The sequence below is a fragment of the Eubalaena glacialis genome, chromosome 9 (assembly GCF_028564815.1).
Source record: "Eubalaena glacialis isolate mEubGla1 chromosome 9, mEubGla1.1.hap2.+ XY, whole genome shotgun sequence".
Classification (NCBI taxonomy): domain Eukaryota; kingdom Metazoa; phylum Chordata; class Mammalia; order Artiodactyla; family Balaenidae; genus Eubalaena; species Eubalaena glacialis.
Window position 1 is genome coordinate 31,546,667 of NC_083724.1, and position 12,249 is coordinate 31,558,915.

General features: G+C 38.8%; 1 protein-coding gene across 1 annotated transcript in view; it reads left to right on the plus strand.

Annotated features, from left to right (window-relative positions):
• Window positions 1-12,249, plus strand: part of GRIN3A (glutamate ionotropic receptor NMDA type subunit 3A) — a 165,086-nt gene that overhangs the window by 113,760 nt on the left and 39,077 nt on the right. Inside the window, exons 4-5 of the mRNA XM_061201087.1 lie at window positions 4,332-4,477; window positions 8,552-8,667. Coding sequence (XP_061057070.1) covers window positions 4,332-4,477; window positions 8,552-8,667 — 262 coding nt within the window. The remainder of the gene's footprint in view (window positions 1-4,331; window positions 4,478-8,551; window positions 8,668-12,249) is intronic.

The window sequence follows — 12,249 nt, forward strand, 5'->3', positions numbered from 1 at the left end:
CTTCCCTCTACCCTTCTCCAGCAAGTGACATTTTAGAGTTAGCTACACAAAGGGAAGTTAGGGTTGAGGAGACAGAGCATCCCAGGCAGAATGAAGGCTATGGGCAAGAGCTCTGATCAAGCAAAAAGTATATGTTGGAAGAACTGAGAGAACTGGCTAAAGCTTAGAGGCCAGGGGGAGAGTGGGGAGAAGAGGCTGGAGAGAAGAAGGCAGGAGAAGGATCATGCTGAGGCCACGTGAGGAACTTCGACTTCATCCCAAGGGCTATGGGGAGCCATTGATAGGTATTAAGCAAGTGAGTGACATGATCAGTTTTGGGCTCTAATAAGATTACCCTGACTGGATTGGAGGGGAAGAGAGGGAATGTGCAGAGGGCAGAAACGATGGTGGCTTGGACTGGAGAAGTGGCAGTGTTTGTAATACATCTCCAGGTTAGAGTGGGGTTCCTGTCAGACTAACAAAATTCTTCCTCCCATAGAACCTAGTTATTTATGTTAATGTTGAAGGAACTTTCCATTCTCAAAACTGCTCCTTCACAGGCATGAGAGCCATGTCAGGGAGATGTGGGAGCCCATGGGCAAAAGGCAGTGGGAAAACATGAAAAGGAGATAACACAAAGGGCTAGCTAGTCCTCTTCTGGAATTCCGAGCTTTGATCTGCTGGTTCACAGCTCCCTCCAGTGTCTTGGGAAGGAGTGCTGTATTGATGCACTCAGCAAAGAAAAGAGGTCCAGAGTTTGCCTAGAAATAGTTCATGGGCCATAAAGATAGTGTCACAGCATAACGTGAGAAAATGGACTTCTAAAAAGGATTATTTTCATGTGTAAGACAAAAGTATTCTAATTACTGACCTAAGACCCTTTTACCTTAAAAGGAGGGTTCGTTTCAAAAGCTTGAGTTGTAAGCTATGTCATTAGTCCCTTTTGTGCTTAATAGGATGACAAAGCTCTCATCTCCCTGTGGGTTCAAAGAATCTGTCAGTCATTCATCAAGCATATTATTGAGCAACTACATGGTGAAAGGCATTGGAATACAACAGTTAATTAAATGTTTTACATAGACTTCCAGTCCAGTGAAAAAGCTGAAAGTCTAGACATTAAACTGTTACACAATTAAATTTTAAAAGTGCAACTGTAATAAGTTCTACAAAAGAAAGCTATGCGTGCTATGAGGGCTTAGGAAAGGAGCATCTGGCCTAGACAGCAAGTTAGGGACGTGATTACTGAGCTGAGAATAGAAGGATGAATAGAAGTTAAATGGGTGAAGCGAGGATAGAAGAATAGTGGTAAAATTAATTGATTTGACAAACATGTATAGAGCCCTTATCAGGTGCCAAGTGTCATAATAGGTAACTGTGGTCCACAGATGAATGAAACCTGGTCTGCATGTTAGGGAAAAGAATAAGCTGAATCTTGCTAATGGCTAGCTATGAGAATTTGATTATTAATTTGCCCGAACCTCAGCATCTTAATATGTAAAATAAGAAAATAACATCTATCTTGCAGGATTATTGTGAGAATTCAAAATGTGCAAAGCCCTTAGCTCACTGACTGTCACAAAAGTTGCAAGTTTTGTAATGACCAGACCCAGAGCCAGTATGACATAGTGTCAGAAGCTCTGTTCATGGTGTTCAGAGCTCACTATTTTCCATCAGACTATCTGGGTTCAAATTCCAGATCCAACGTTTACTAGCTCTATGACCTTGGGCAAATAACAAACTTTCTAGTCTTTAGTTTCTTTATCTATAAAAGGAAAATAATAGAAATACCTCATAAGTTTCTTGGGAGGCTCAAAGGAGATAGGCATGAAAAGTGTGAAAGATGGCTAAATAAGTACCTAGCCTACATATTCTGTATATTCAAGGTGCTGTATCAGCACAGATAAATAAGCAGTAAATTATTTTTGTTTTTGTTCCTCCTGGATAGGAGGGTGAAGCTAGATAAGGCCAAAGACTTCAAACAGAGAGTCTTGTTCTAGGCCTTAAACAATGAATAGGTGTTGGACAAACAGAATGCTGATAAATTTGCCTTGCTCAAGCCGTAGGGCTGCAGTTTGCTATTGTGAGAGCAGCCTAGGCCTAAGGCTTAAGGAGAATATTTTAAAAGACTAGTGAGTTCATTCTAATAAACAACTTCTCTCCATTTGCTGCCATGAGCTGGAAGGCAGGGTGATGTGGTCGGTAACAGCGTGGGCTTTGAAGTCAAACAGACATGGGTTCTAATCCAGTCCCTTCTACTTATAGCTGTGTTATCTTATTACTTTTATTGCTTACTCTTACTTATTACTTACTATATTTCTCTGAGCTTCAGTTGATTAATCTTTAAAAAGGAAGTATTAATAGAGCCCTCTTCATAAAATTTTTATGAGGATTAATCAAGATAATGCAGGTAAACATCATATTTGGCACATAATATTCAATAAATGTTAGCTATTATTATTGATGCCTCATTAAGGTTATGCTGGCATAAAACATTAGAATTTGTTCAGTGTATGGAACACAAGGGTTTGCCATATCACCTGCTCAACAGTGGGATATCCAAAGAAATACCACAAACCAGGTGGTGAGTCCCTTTGTGGCAATGATTGCAGGTATTTACCTTTGTGGGCCCAGTAACTTTGAAAATTATACAAAGTTGCCTCCCCCAAATATTGAATAAATTAATGAGTGATTTATTTCACTGATTGTAAAATAAAGGTTTTTTTTACTTATAAACATGAGGCATGTTTCTATAAACAATCTATAAATAAATAAATACACCTGTAGTTTCACCATCAATGGAAGAACCATTGTTAATATTGTTAATATCTTGATATTTTTTTTTCCAAGACGTATGTGTGTGTGTGTGTTTGTGTGTGTGTGTATGTGTACATGTATGATATCTGTGGGGGGGTCATAGCATTTAAAATAATTATATACATATTTAATTTTGATCAGACCATACAAAAGCTTTTTCTCAATTTGTCATATGAGCATTTGCTTTGTTTTATTAAATATGCTTCACAAACATGATTTATACATTAGATAACATTCTATAAGGATGTGGCATATAATTTATTTAACTATTGCCATATTGTTAGACCTTTGGTGTGTGTCAAAACTAATTAATCTTCAAATATAAGTTATTTGTTACCAAATTCAGTGATTTCTTAACCTGTAGGGGCTATAAACAACTTGAAAACCTAATTATTTAAAAAAATATGAAACTCTGTACTATCTTCCTTATAGAAGAAAATTACAAACACATATTTACATAAAATGTTGCCTAGAATTTCAGGAGACTTATAAACTCCATGAAACCCATCAGTGAATTCCTGTCCCCAGGGCTTCAGTCAGAACCAATGATATCAAATATGTTAACACGAAGCAGAACAAAAAAGTTAAAGAACTTTAACATAACAATTGTGGAGAAGTATAATCTCTAATATACTGCTTACTACAGTCCATTCTACTATTTTCATAATACAGCCCAATCCCAGTTCATTCTTATATTTTAAATAAGTCTAGATTCTATATTAACACTTCTGTACAACTTCCATGAACTATACTGCCTCATGTGCTATATTCTTATTATCCTTAGTGACAGAAAGCTTCTACAGGACTCCCAGTACACTGCCTCTCCTCACTGTGAGGTCTTACATTCTGGAGAACTGTGCCATTACTGGATCTATTCCTGCTACCCTCCTCCTCTGTTGCTCCTAATTGTCTTACATACCATTCCATTTGAGCAAATATAAAGCATGACTGGTAACACAGTTATTTAAAGGAAAGAGGTCATTTTGTAATTACACCAAAAACAAACTCAACAAACTTAAAATATACTGCAGCATAAAGACCAATAAACATAAAAGAGATGTATTCACTCTTTGGGGTCATGTATATTTCAATCTCAGGATGCAAGGTTTTAACTTGGCCTTTGTGTAGTTTCTAACCAAGGAAAGGCACAATCTTTAATTTACTATCTTAACTTTATGCTTTGTCTGATAAGCAATTTTTAATACCAAGTTTGATTCTACACACCGTTTTATAGTTTCTAAAGAATTCTGACAGGTTCTCAGTATAAAGGAGAAAGCTGTTTTGTACTTTGTGTTTGTTGTTTTCATCTGTTTGCTTCTGAAGATAGAACAATTATTTATGTGAAGATTGAACAGTTACTTATGTGAAAGCTTGTATGAAAGAGCATGTACACATGGCACAAGGAAATTTGTTTATGACTGTGTGCATTTGAAAAATCCTAAGTCATTATTAGATTCCAAAGAATGATGGAAAAGAAAATTTTGAAAACAACTCTAAGAATAATTTGTATTAAAGACACTTCTTTTTCTGCCTCATAGCTACATCATCCCTCTCAAGGTTTCCGCTTTGGAACTGTCCGGGAAAGCAGTGCTGAAGATTATGTGAGGCAAAGCTTCCCAGAGATGCATGAGTATATGAGAAGATACAATGTACCAGACACACCCGATGGAGTGGAGTATCTGAAGTGAGTGTCAACCTCTTGCATCCAAAAAGTTGTCAATGAAAAAGAAGTCTTGCTATTGAGGTAGTGTTTGTCGGTTTTTTTAAAATGATAGCTAAATATATCCATTGTGTGTTCAGTAATATCTCACACCATGTGAGATCCAGGAGGCAGTATGGAATAAGTGTGTATTTAATTATGTGACCTAGTTTACTAGTTCCTGCACAGTCCCAAGTTGGCCGTAGCTTTGATCAAAGTGCCAGTGCAGTCATTAGTGTAGCAGATGGTGGGGGAAGTAAATGTTGGTTTGACATCACTTGGGAAAACAATGATGCTGAAATGATCAAACACTCAGGGAATGTGGCCAGAGGATAAAGTGCCCCAAAGCAACCCTTTCCTTCACAGTGAATCTCTAAGCATGTGGACTGTCTCCTCTTATCACAAGGAAGTGGACTTTATCTTAGAGCTTTCCTGTAGAAAGAAAATAAGATAAAAGGCAGTGATTCCCATGCCTGCATCCTTCTCATCGGCATTTATGAGAAGCAATCAAGAGCAATCACATTACCATGGCAGATTATCAGAGCCTGTAATTCAGTGAAGCTGAATGCAAAAGAGGTTGGTGCAGTTATGGGTCTGCTCATCTAGTCTGCCTGGGAGAAGGGTATGAATGGCTCCTGATAAGCACCACAGCATGCAGGCAAGCAGTCCTCTCCCTCCTGCCTGATGGTCTCAGGACAATGACATACATTCAAACTCCAGTCCCTAGAATTGTGCAGCACCAGGAAACTGGTTTCTCTATTGTCAAACACAATAGTCTCCCCAAAGGACAACAAGACTTGGCACCTCAAATTTTTTTTTAAGAAAGGGAAATAAATAATTTTATGGAACACAGGGGCTCTGTGTTTCTCAAGAGCTCTAGTAATCAGCCCCTAAAACAATTTTATGGACTAAGCTACAGTCTAGAAAGGAAGCCTTGTGTTCTCAGATTTGCAGTTATATATAGTGTTGAAGCACTATGAAATGGCACTTGCAATTTTGCAAGAACATTAAAACATTAGAGTCCCTCTCTGACACAGAGTTTAGTGCTCCTTTGCCTCCCAGCTCCTCCTCTTTATCCTCTCCTTTAGGGAAATTCATGGCTGAGAAAAAGAATAAGATGTCAGGGAGACAGCGATGGCTCCCCGCTAGATAGTAATGGCTGACAAACTGGGCCCTTATGGCAGTGTGAAAGGGTGAGATAAGCCACTGCTGCAGTCTCCAGTTCCACTCCACTCAGGGTATTCATTTATTCCGGAGGCTTCACCTAGAAGGCCCAAGTGCTCAGAGTTGGCCCTCCTCTAGCCTGGGGAGAAGAAATTGTTAGGCAGGAAAACAGGCACAGATGAAGGAGCTGAGTTCCAAAAGAAGCAACTTGTCCATGGAAATACAGCTAGCAAGTGGCAGGGTCAGGACTAGAACCAGGTCTCTAGAATCCAACCACTGCTGCAGGCTAGTCTGGAAACCAGAACCGGAGAGTAGGTCCTTGGTGTTCAAAACACAGTCCATGTTTCAGCAGCATCCGTGTACCAGATAGCATTTGGGTGCATGTGAGAAATGCAAACTCTCAGGCCCTGTCCCGGAATCTGCATTTTAAAAAGCTCCCCAGGTGACTCATAGATTGAGGTGAAATTGGAACAGAGCTTATCATCAATGCCCTCTGCCTTCTTCTCTCTGGGCTTCTCTCTCCACTTTTGGCCCAGATAAAGCCTATGCTCTTAGCCACCACTCCCAACAACCAGTCTTCAAGTTACCCCCTGACATCCCAGTGCCCTGACCTGCAAGCACAACCCTTGGAGTTGCCTATAAAGACAGGTTCCTGTGTTAAACCTGTCCCTCCCCTCTCCCATCAGAATTCCCCTGGGCTTCATCCTACTCACTTAGGGCCCTGCTTTCTGAGGTGACAGTATTCCAATAAATTAATCCCTAGTAAAGTATTAATTACTTTTAGTATGTTTATATCTGACTGGTTTTTGTGGTATATGTGTTATTAAATGAATGCTCAAAAAGACAGTATGATTTTATAATGGGAGAAACAACTGTAGGCCATGGCCATGCCAACTATAAGGATGATTCAACCAGTCTAGAAGGTCCTTATACCTGGATCAAACACTGCCACTTCCTCACCAGTGACTCAGGGCCCCATGGGAGTCTGTGAGCTAATTGCTTCTTGCCTTGCTATGCAATAGAGACCTGCCATAGATAACTTCACTTTGCAATTCAAGATCATGAGTTATTTAGGGATACCACTGAGATGGACCTCAGGAAATACTGGTTAGAAAAACTGAGCCCTAATTTTTTGTATTGTTATTGCTGCCACAAATATTTGCAGAGTATTAGTAAATGGTAACTTGTTCCTGTGTAGCTCACAAGGTACACTCTGATACTGTGAGAGTCAAGATTTGACTGGAGAAGCATCTTTCAGCTTGATTTTTATCTTACTGCCAGGATTCCATTAAGGTTCCTCATCTTCAGCTTCCAGGAGACAGTTCTTATCCCCAGCCCTTTTAGAAGCTTCCCACAGCTCTGGAGCTGGGAGATGTTTTTCATTTTGGCTAAAGTTAAACATAGGCCTCACTGTAACTTGAATTCAATATTCCTGGAAAAGGGATTTATTTTGAAGTGGCTATTTTACCTCCTAAAAGAGTAGAGAGAGGAAGCAATGGTCATTGGCACCAAGAAGGGATGTTGACCTACTTAATGTATGTCCATGTGTGGCTCAGACAAAGCCATCAGAAAGGTACTTGCCGCTCAATGATGAATCTTAGAGATGTCTAAGGGTGCCTTTCTCTTTTAGATTTTTGATGGGCCCTAGCCATGTTCTCCTCTGAGTTTAGAAGCTACTCCTATGTATTGAATTCTAACAGCCTCATTTTTGGCTCTAAGAGAGGAATGACTGGACCCAGATGGGATAGAAAAGAGTTGTTCTCTTTGCCAAGCTGTTTGGACAGCACTGAGGGTCAGAAAGCCTTTATTAAATGGATGTATGTCCTATATCTTTCCAAAAAAAGTTTGAGGTAGCTGAAAACAAGAGTCATTGCATACACCTTAAACATTTCCCTTTGAAACTCATCCTCCCTTGCCACCTTTGTAAGTGGAGCTCAGCCAGTGCTGACTGCCTTCCTTGGGACCATCTCTGTGCCTATGTCCAAACACTGGGGAGAACACATGAAGGATGCACAAGGATGTCTGTTGGCACCTTGAGCCCAGCCCACAGCCGACTCACTGATATAGTCCAGAAACACCTGCCTTTAAATGATTTTTGCCTGAACTGCCTCCTGGGATGGGAGTGAAACATGAATCTCTGGAGATATATTAATAAATCAGATTACAAAGATCTATTACATATAATAATGGAATCTTCCCATTCCATTTATTGAACACCAGCCTATGGACTTTAAAGAGACCTGAACTCCCTTTTCCCCAAGAGTGCAGGATCTCTTATTTGCACTTCCTTAATATGTACTCCCAAATATGAAATAATGCCTGATCTCTGAAGAATATGATAGTGATCATGACAGAAAGAATTAAGAATTTTCACACACTGATTAATGAGACCCCCAGCTCCAACACTTACTGGCTATGTAGACTGGATTAAGTTACTTTGACTCTTTGAGCCTGAATTTTTCCATCTGCTAAAATGGGATACTACCACCCCCCTCAAGGTTATTATAAGGGGTAAAATGTATGGAGAACAATAAATACAATGCTTACACAAAGAAGTCATTCAGTTATTGTAAGAGAAATGAACCTTGACTATTTACCTTCCCATTCAATTCATAATCGCTCTGGTTTTGTTGTTGGATTTAGAAGTAATGAAAGAAACTGGTAGATGAATCCACTGGAAAGATGTCATGCTCTCTTATAAGAGTGTCTGTTTCCCCTGGTCTATTCTCTGCAGGTCAGTGAGATGTCAGCAAGGCAGAGCCAGCAGCTGCCCAGCTTGTACTGCCCTTATTGTCCAGGTTTCTGTTCCCTAAACAAAAGCCAGCTGTCAGCCTTAGGGTTTCCTGTCTATTAATGAATCATTTTTCACTTTTCTTCTCTTCGTCTTAAACATAGGAATGATCCAGAGAAACTAGATGCCTTCATCATGGACAAAGCCCTTCTGGATTATGAAGTGTCAGTAGACGCTGACTGCAAACTTCTAACTGTGGGGAAGCCATTTGCCATGGAAGGTATTAATCAGTCATTCTTGATTCACTTTTACTCGGAATGTGCTCAGTTTGCCAACCTAGCAAGTCACAAATGCCAATGTCAGAGGCAAAGACCTATTCATCTTCCCTGTTTTCATTTTCAGCTCTTAAGCACTCAGCTATTAAGTTGCTGAAGTTAGGTATTTATTTTCTCCCTACCCCACAAACATATTGTTATCCAATTGTTAGAAAAACAACAACCAAAACGCCATTGTTATCCAAACAATGTTGCTTTAGATATCTGGGAGTGGTGACAGTGTAATAAATAGGGAGTCCAGTTTTAATTTAATCTGTATTTTCTAATGTCCAAATCCTGTAATGAATCTGATGCTAAAACTAGAATGACTGCATTACAACTGGAAGGACCCCAGTGTTGATTTAATCCAATCTACTCAGTTTTATCCACAAGAAAACCCAGAGACATTTTATCACTTTCTCATAATCACACAATTAGATGATAATACTGGAATTAGAATCCAAATCTCATGGTCCTTTAATAAATGTTTCCACTAGTTGAAAAATAAGTAGAAAAAAATCAACTTTTGTGGTTTAGTAACCTCTAAGAGTCCTAAACAAAACCTTGTTTGGGACCTTGAGTTTGTCTTTCTTCCCACTGGCAGCAAATTTTTGCTTTCAATTTGGTCAACCAATCAATCAAACTTCAGAACCAAAGAAAGACTGCTTTGTCAGTAGCTCCTTGCATTCTGGACAACAGTTGATATATGGAGCTGGTAGCTTGAACCAGCAAATTTCACATCTCCCAGTTCCCAGCTTCCCTCCTCTGACAGTACATGCTGGCTCCCAAAACAGCCATACTCACTTGTCAGAAAGCACTTTGACTTGAAACAATCCCACGGGGGTGCCCAAGTCCTATTTCCAGAAAACTATACTTTCCTGTATGTTAACTAGTATATCGAGACTATTCAGATTCCAATTCCCCAACCACAGTTGGTCCCTGTCTCCCCTAAACACATCAGCAAATTTTTTACTCAGTCTTCGTTTTCGTGATGAATGAGAATGTAACAGCTGATGCTGTTTCTTCGAGCCTCCTCCTAAGAGAAATCAATCCCCTCTCCAGGCAAAGCTACCTCCACCTGAACCAGGAATAGAACTCAGGAAGAGAGAGATTTAGTGGTAGGGATCTTCTATTAAGATGACAGTCTGACACAAGAGAGAGGAGATATGGGGATATATGTATATGTATAGCTGATTCACTATGTTATAAAGCAGAAACTAATACACCATTGTAAAGCAATTATACTCCAATAAAGATGTTTTAAAAAAAAAAAAGATGACAGTCTGATGTAGCAGGGCACAAAAAGAAAAGCCAAAGAAAAACTAGAAAACCAAAGAACATTCATTATATAACCTCATTTTGATGTAGCAGTGGGAAAATTCCCATTTTTTGTGGCATCTAGGGATATGGAAGAGATGTTATTTTTTTCTGTCCTAGATGCACTGGGTAATTGAGGTCCCTTTTGCCATTAGCAGCTGTTAACAATGAATTATCTGTAGTGGGCAAAAGAATGAAGGACTCTATTTTCCACCTTTGTCTTAGGGGGCAACCCTATCTTGTCAAAAGGCAGTGGTGAGATAGCTTGTTTGCCTCTGCTAGACCCCAGTGCCAGATGCCACACAATTAACTCCCCACTGGTTTCCTGTTTACATTTCCATCTGTGCTCCTGAGACTTGGTGTCTTGCAGTTCCCATCATCTCCAGATACCACGTTGTTTTCAAAGGGGATAAATACAAAATGGCGCAAGGAAGTGCTCTCTCTGCAAGAGAGCAGAGAGACTACAGATTTGAATACAGAGAACGGTCTCGTCATTGTTGGCTTATTCTAAAAAACCATTGCAGGTTTACTCTGGGTGAGGTGCAAATCAGAAATTTTAATTCAATACTGCCTCTGTGAACAAGTTTACAACCTAAAAGCAGAACTTTGTAAAACACAAAGGGAGGACACATAAGTTAAAAACAACATGATAGAGATACTAGTAAAAGTCTTGATTGCTGCTTTTAACAAAAAAGTTAATCTCATAGATTTTTATGGAATATTTCTCTCTCATGAAATTTTTAAAAAATATTATATGCTTTCCTTTAGCAACATTTAGGATTTGTGAACTTATGAAAATGTGGACTTTATTATTAATTAATTAGACTTCATAGGCATAAATATATCATAAAAGCAATTTATGAACAATTTTTACCCACTTAGCTTACAGGAATGTTTTATATGTCTATCTGTATCCTGTCATAGGACCTAGTATAATGCAAAGCATATATCAGTTATGTAATAAATGATGTATTACGTATTATATAACTATTAGGTTGTATTTGAAATAAGTACCTAATTCACTTATTATTGTAGGTAATCAAAAGCACCCTGAAGGTCTGCATACACTTTCCAAAGTGCTTAAATGACTTCCGGAACTTAGGAAAGAAAACGGAGTCCATTGATTCCTTCATGCTGAATGTACATTCGTTCTCTGTAGTAACGACATTATACCAACTCGGTGTGACTACTGAATACCCCTCCCAACTTCACCATCCTGCATTTATTTAAGGCTTAAACGTCAAGTGGGACAAATGAAAGATAATAGTCCACATTGAGTTTGAAACCTTTTCATAAGTCTTCAGTGCAGCAAACCAAAACTATTAAGAATTCAAGAGCATATGGAAAGTCTCTGGTCATATTAAAAACCATACACCAGGGACAAAAAGACATATTGTGCGCTCTGGAAAAAAAGAAAGTGTTGCGATAAATGAATACATGTCCCAAATTTATGCATTGGAGTTAGCTGACAGTAAAGGTCAAATGAGAAGAAAGAGTAATGGAACTGCACAGTACTGATTTGTGACCTTTCTGCTGAAGACTTTGCGCGTTTTTGAGTTTGTTCTGTTACTTGCTTTCCACTAATTATTTAATACAGTGCTTGGAGCACTAGCTCTGGAGTCTGAGTACTTGGGTTAGAATAGAGTTTCTTTTACTAACTGTGCTACATTGGGCAAGTCACTTAATCTGTTCTTTAGCTTCCTCATCTGCATAATGGGTTTGTGAATAGTACATCTATGACAGAGTTGTCGTGAAGAGTAAGTAAAATAATATGTGTTAAGCATGTACAAGCACACAGTAAGTGCCCAATAAATTATTATTATTATTCATTATATTGAATTAATAGATTGAGACCAATTCATTATAAACTATCCTAGGATAGATAGCGTTCATATATCTCAGCTTCTCACACATACTTCTCTCTCCACTTTGATGTGCTGGGGGTAAGGGAAACCCATTTTTAAAGTCTCCTTTAAGGTTAGGACTATTCCAATATGTTCTCAACCATTGCCCTGCAGTAGCTAAATATGGTATTCCAAGGCCAGACCGTAAAACGGAATTAATTTTTCTTCCTGAAGTCTTTTTAACCCTATCTAAGATCTTATTTTCAAAATATCTATTTTCCAACCACATTTCAGGAAGATTTTTGAAGTCTATGAATTTCTAACTATACATTTGCTAGCCAAAATATATTTCCACCACTCTTAGCTGAGTAAAGCTGATTTATCCAT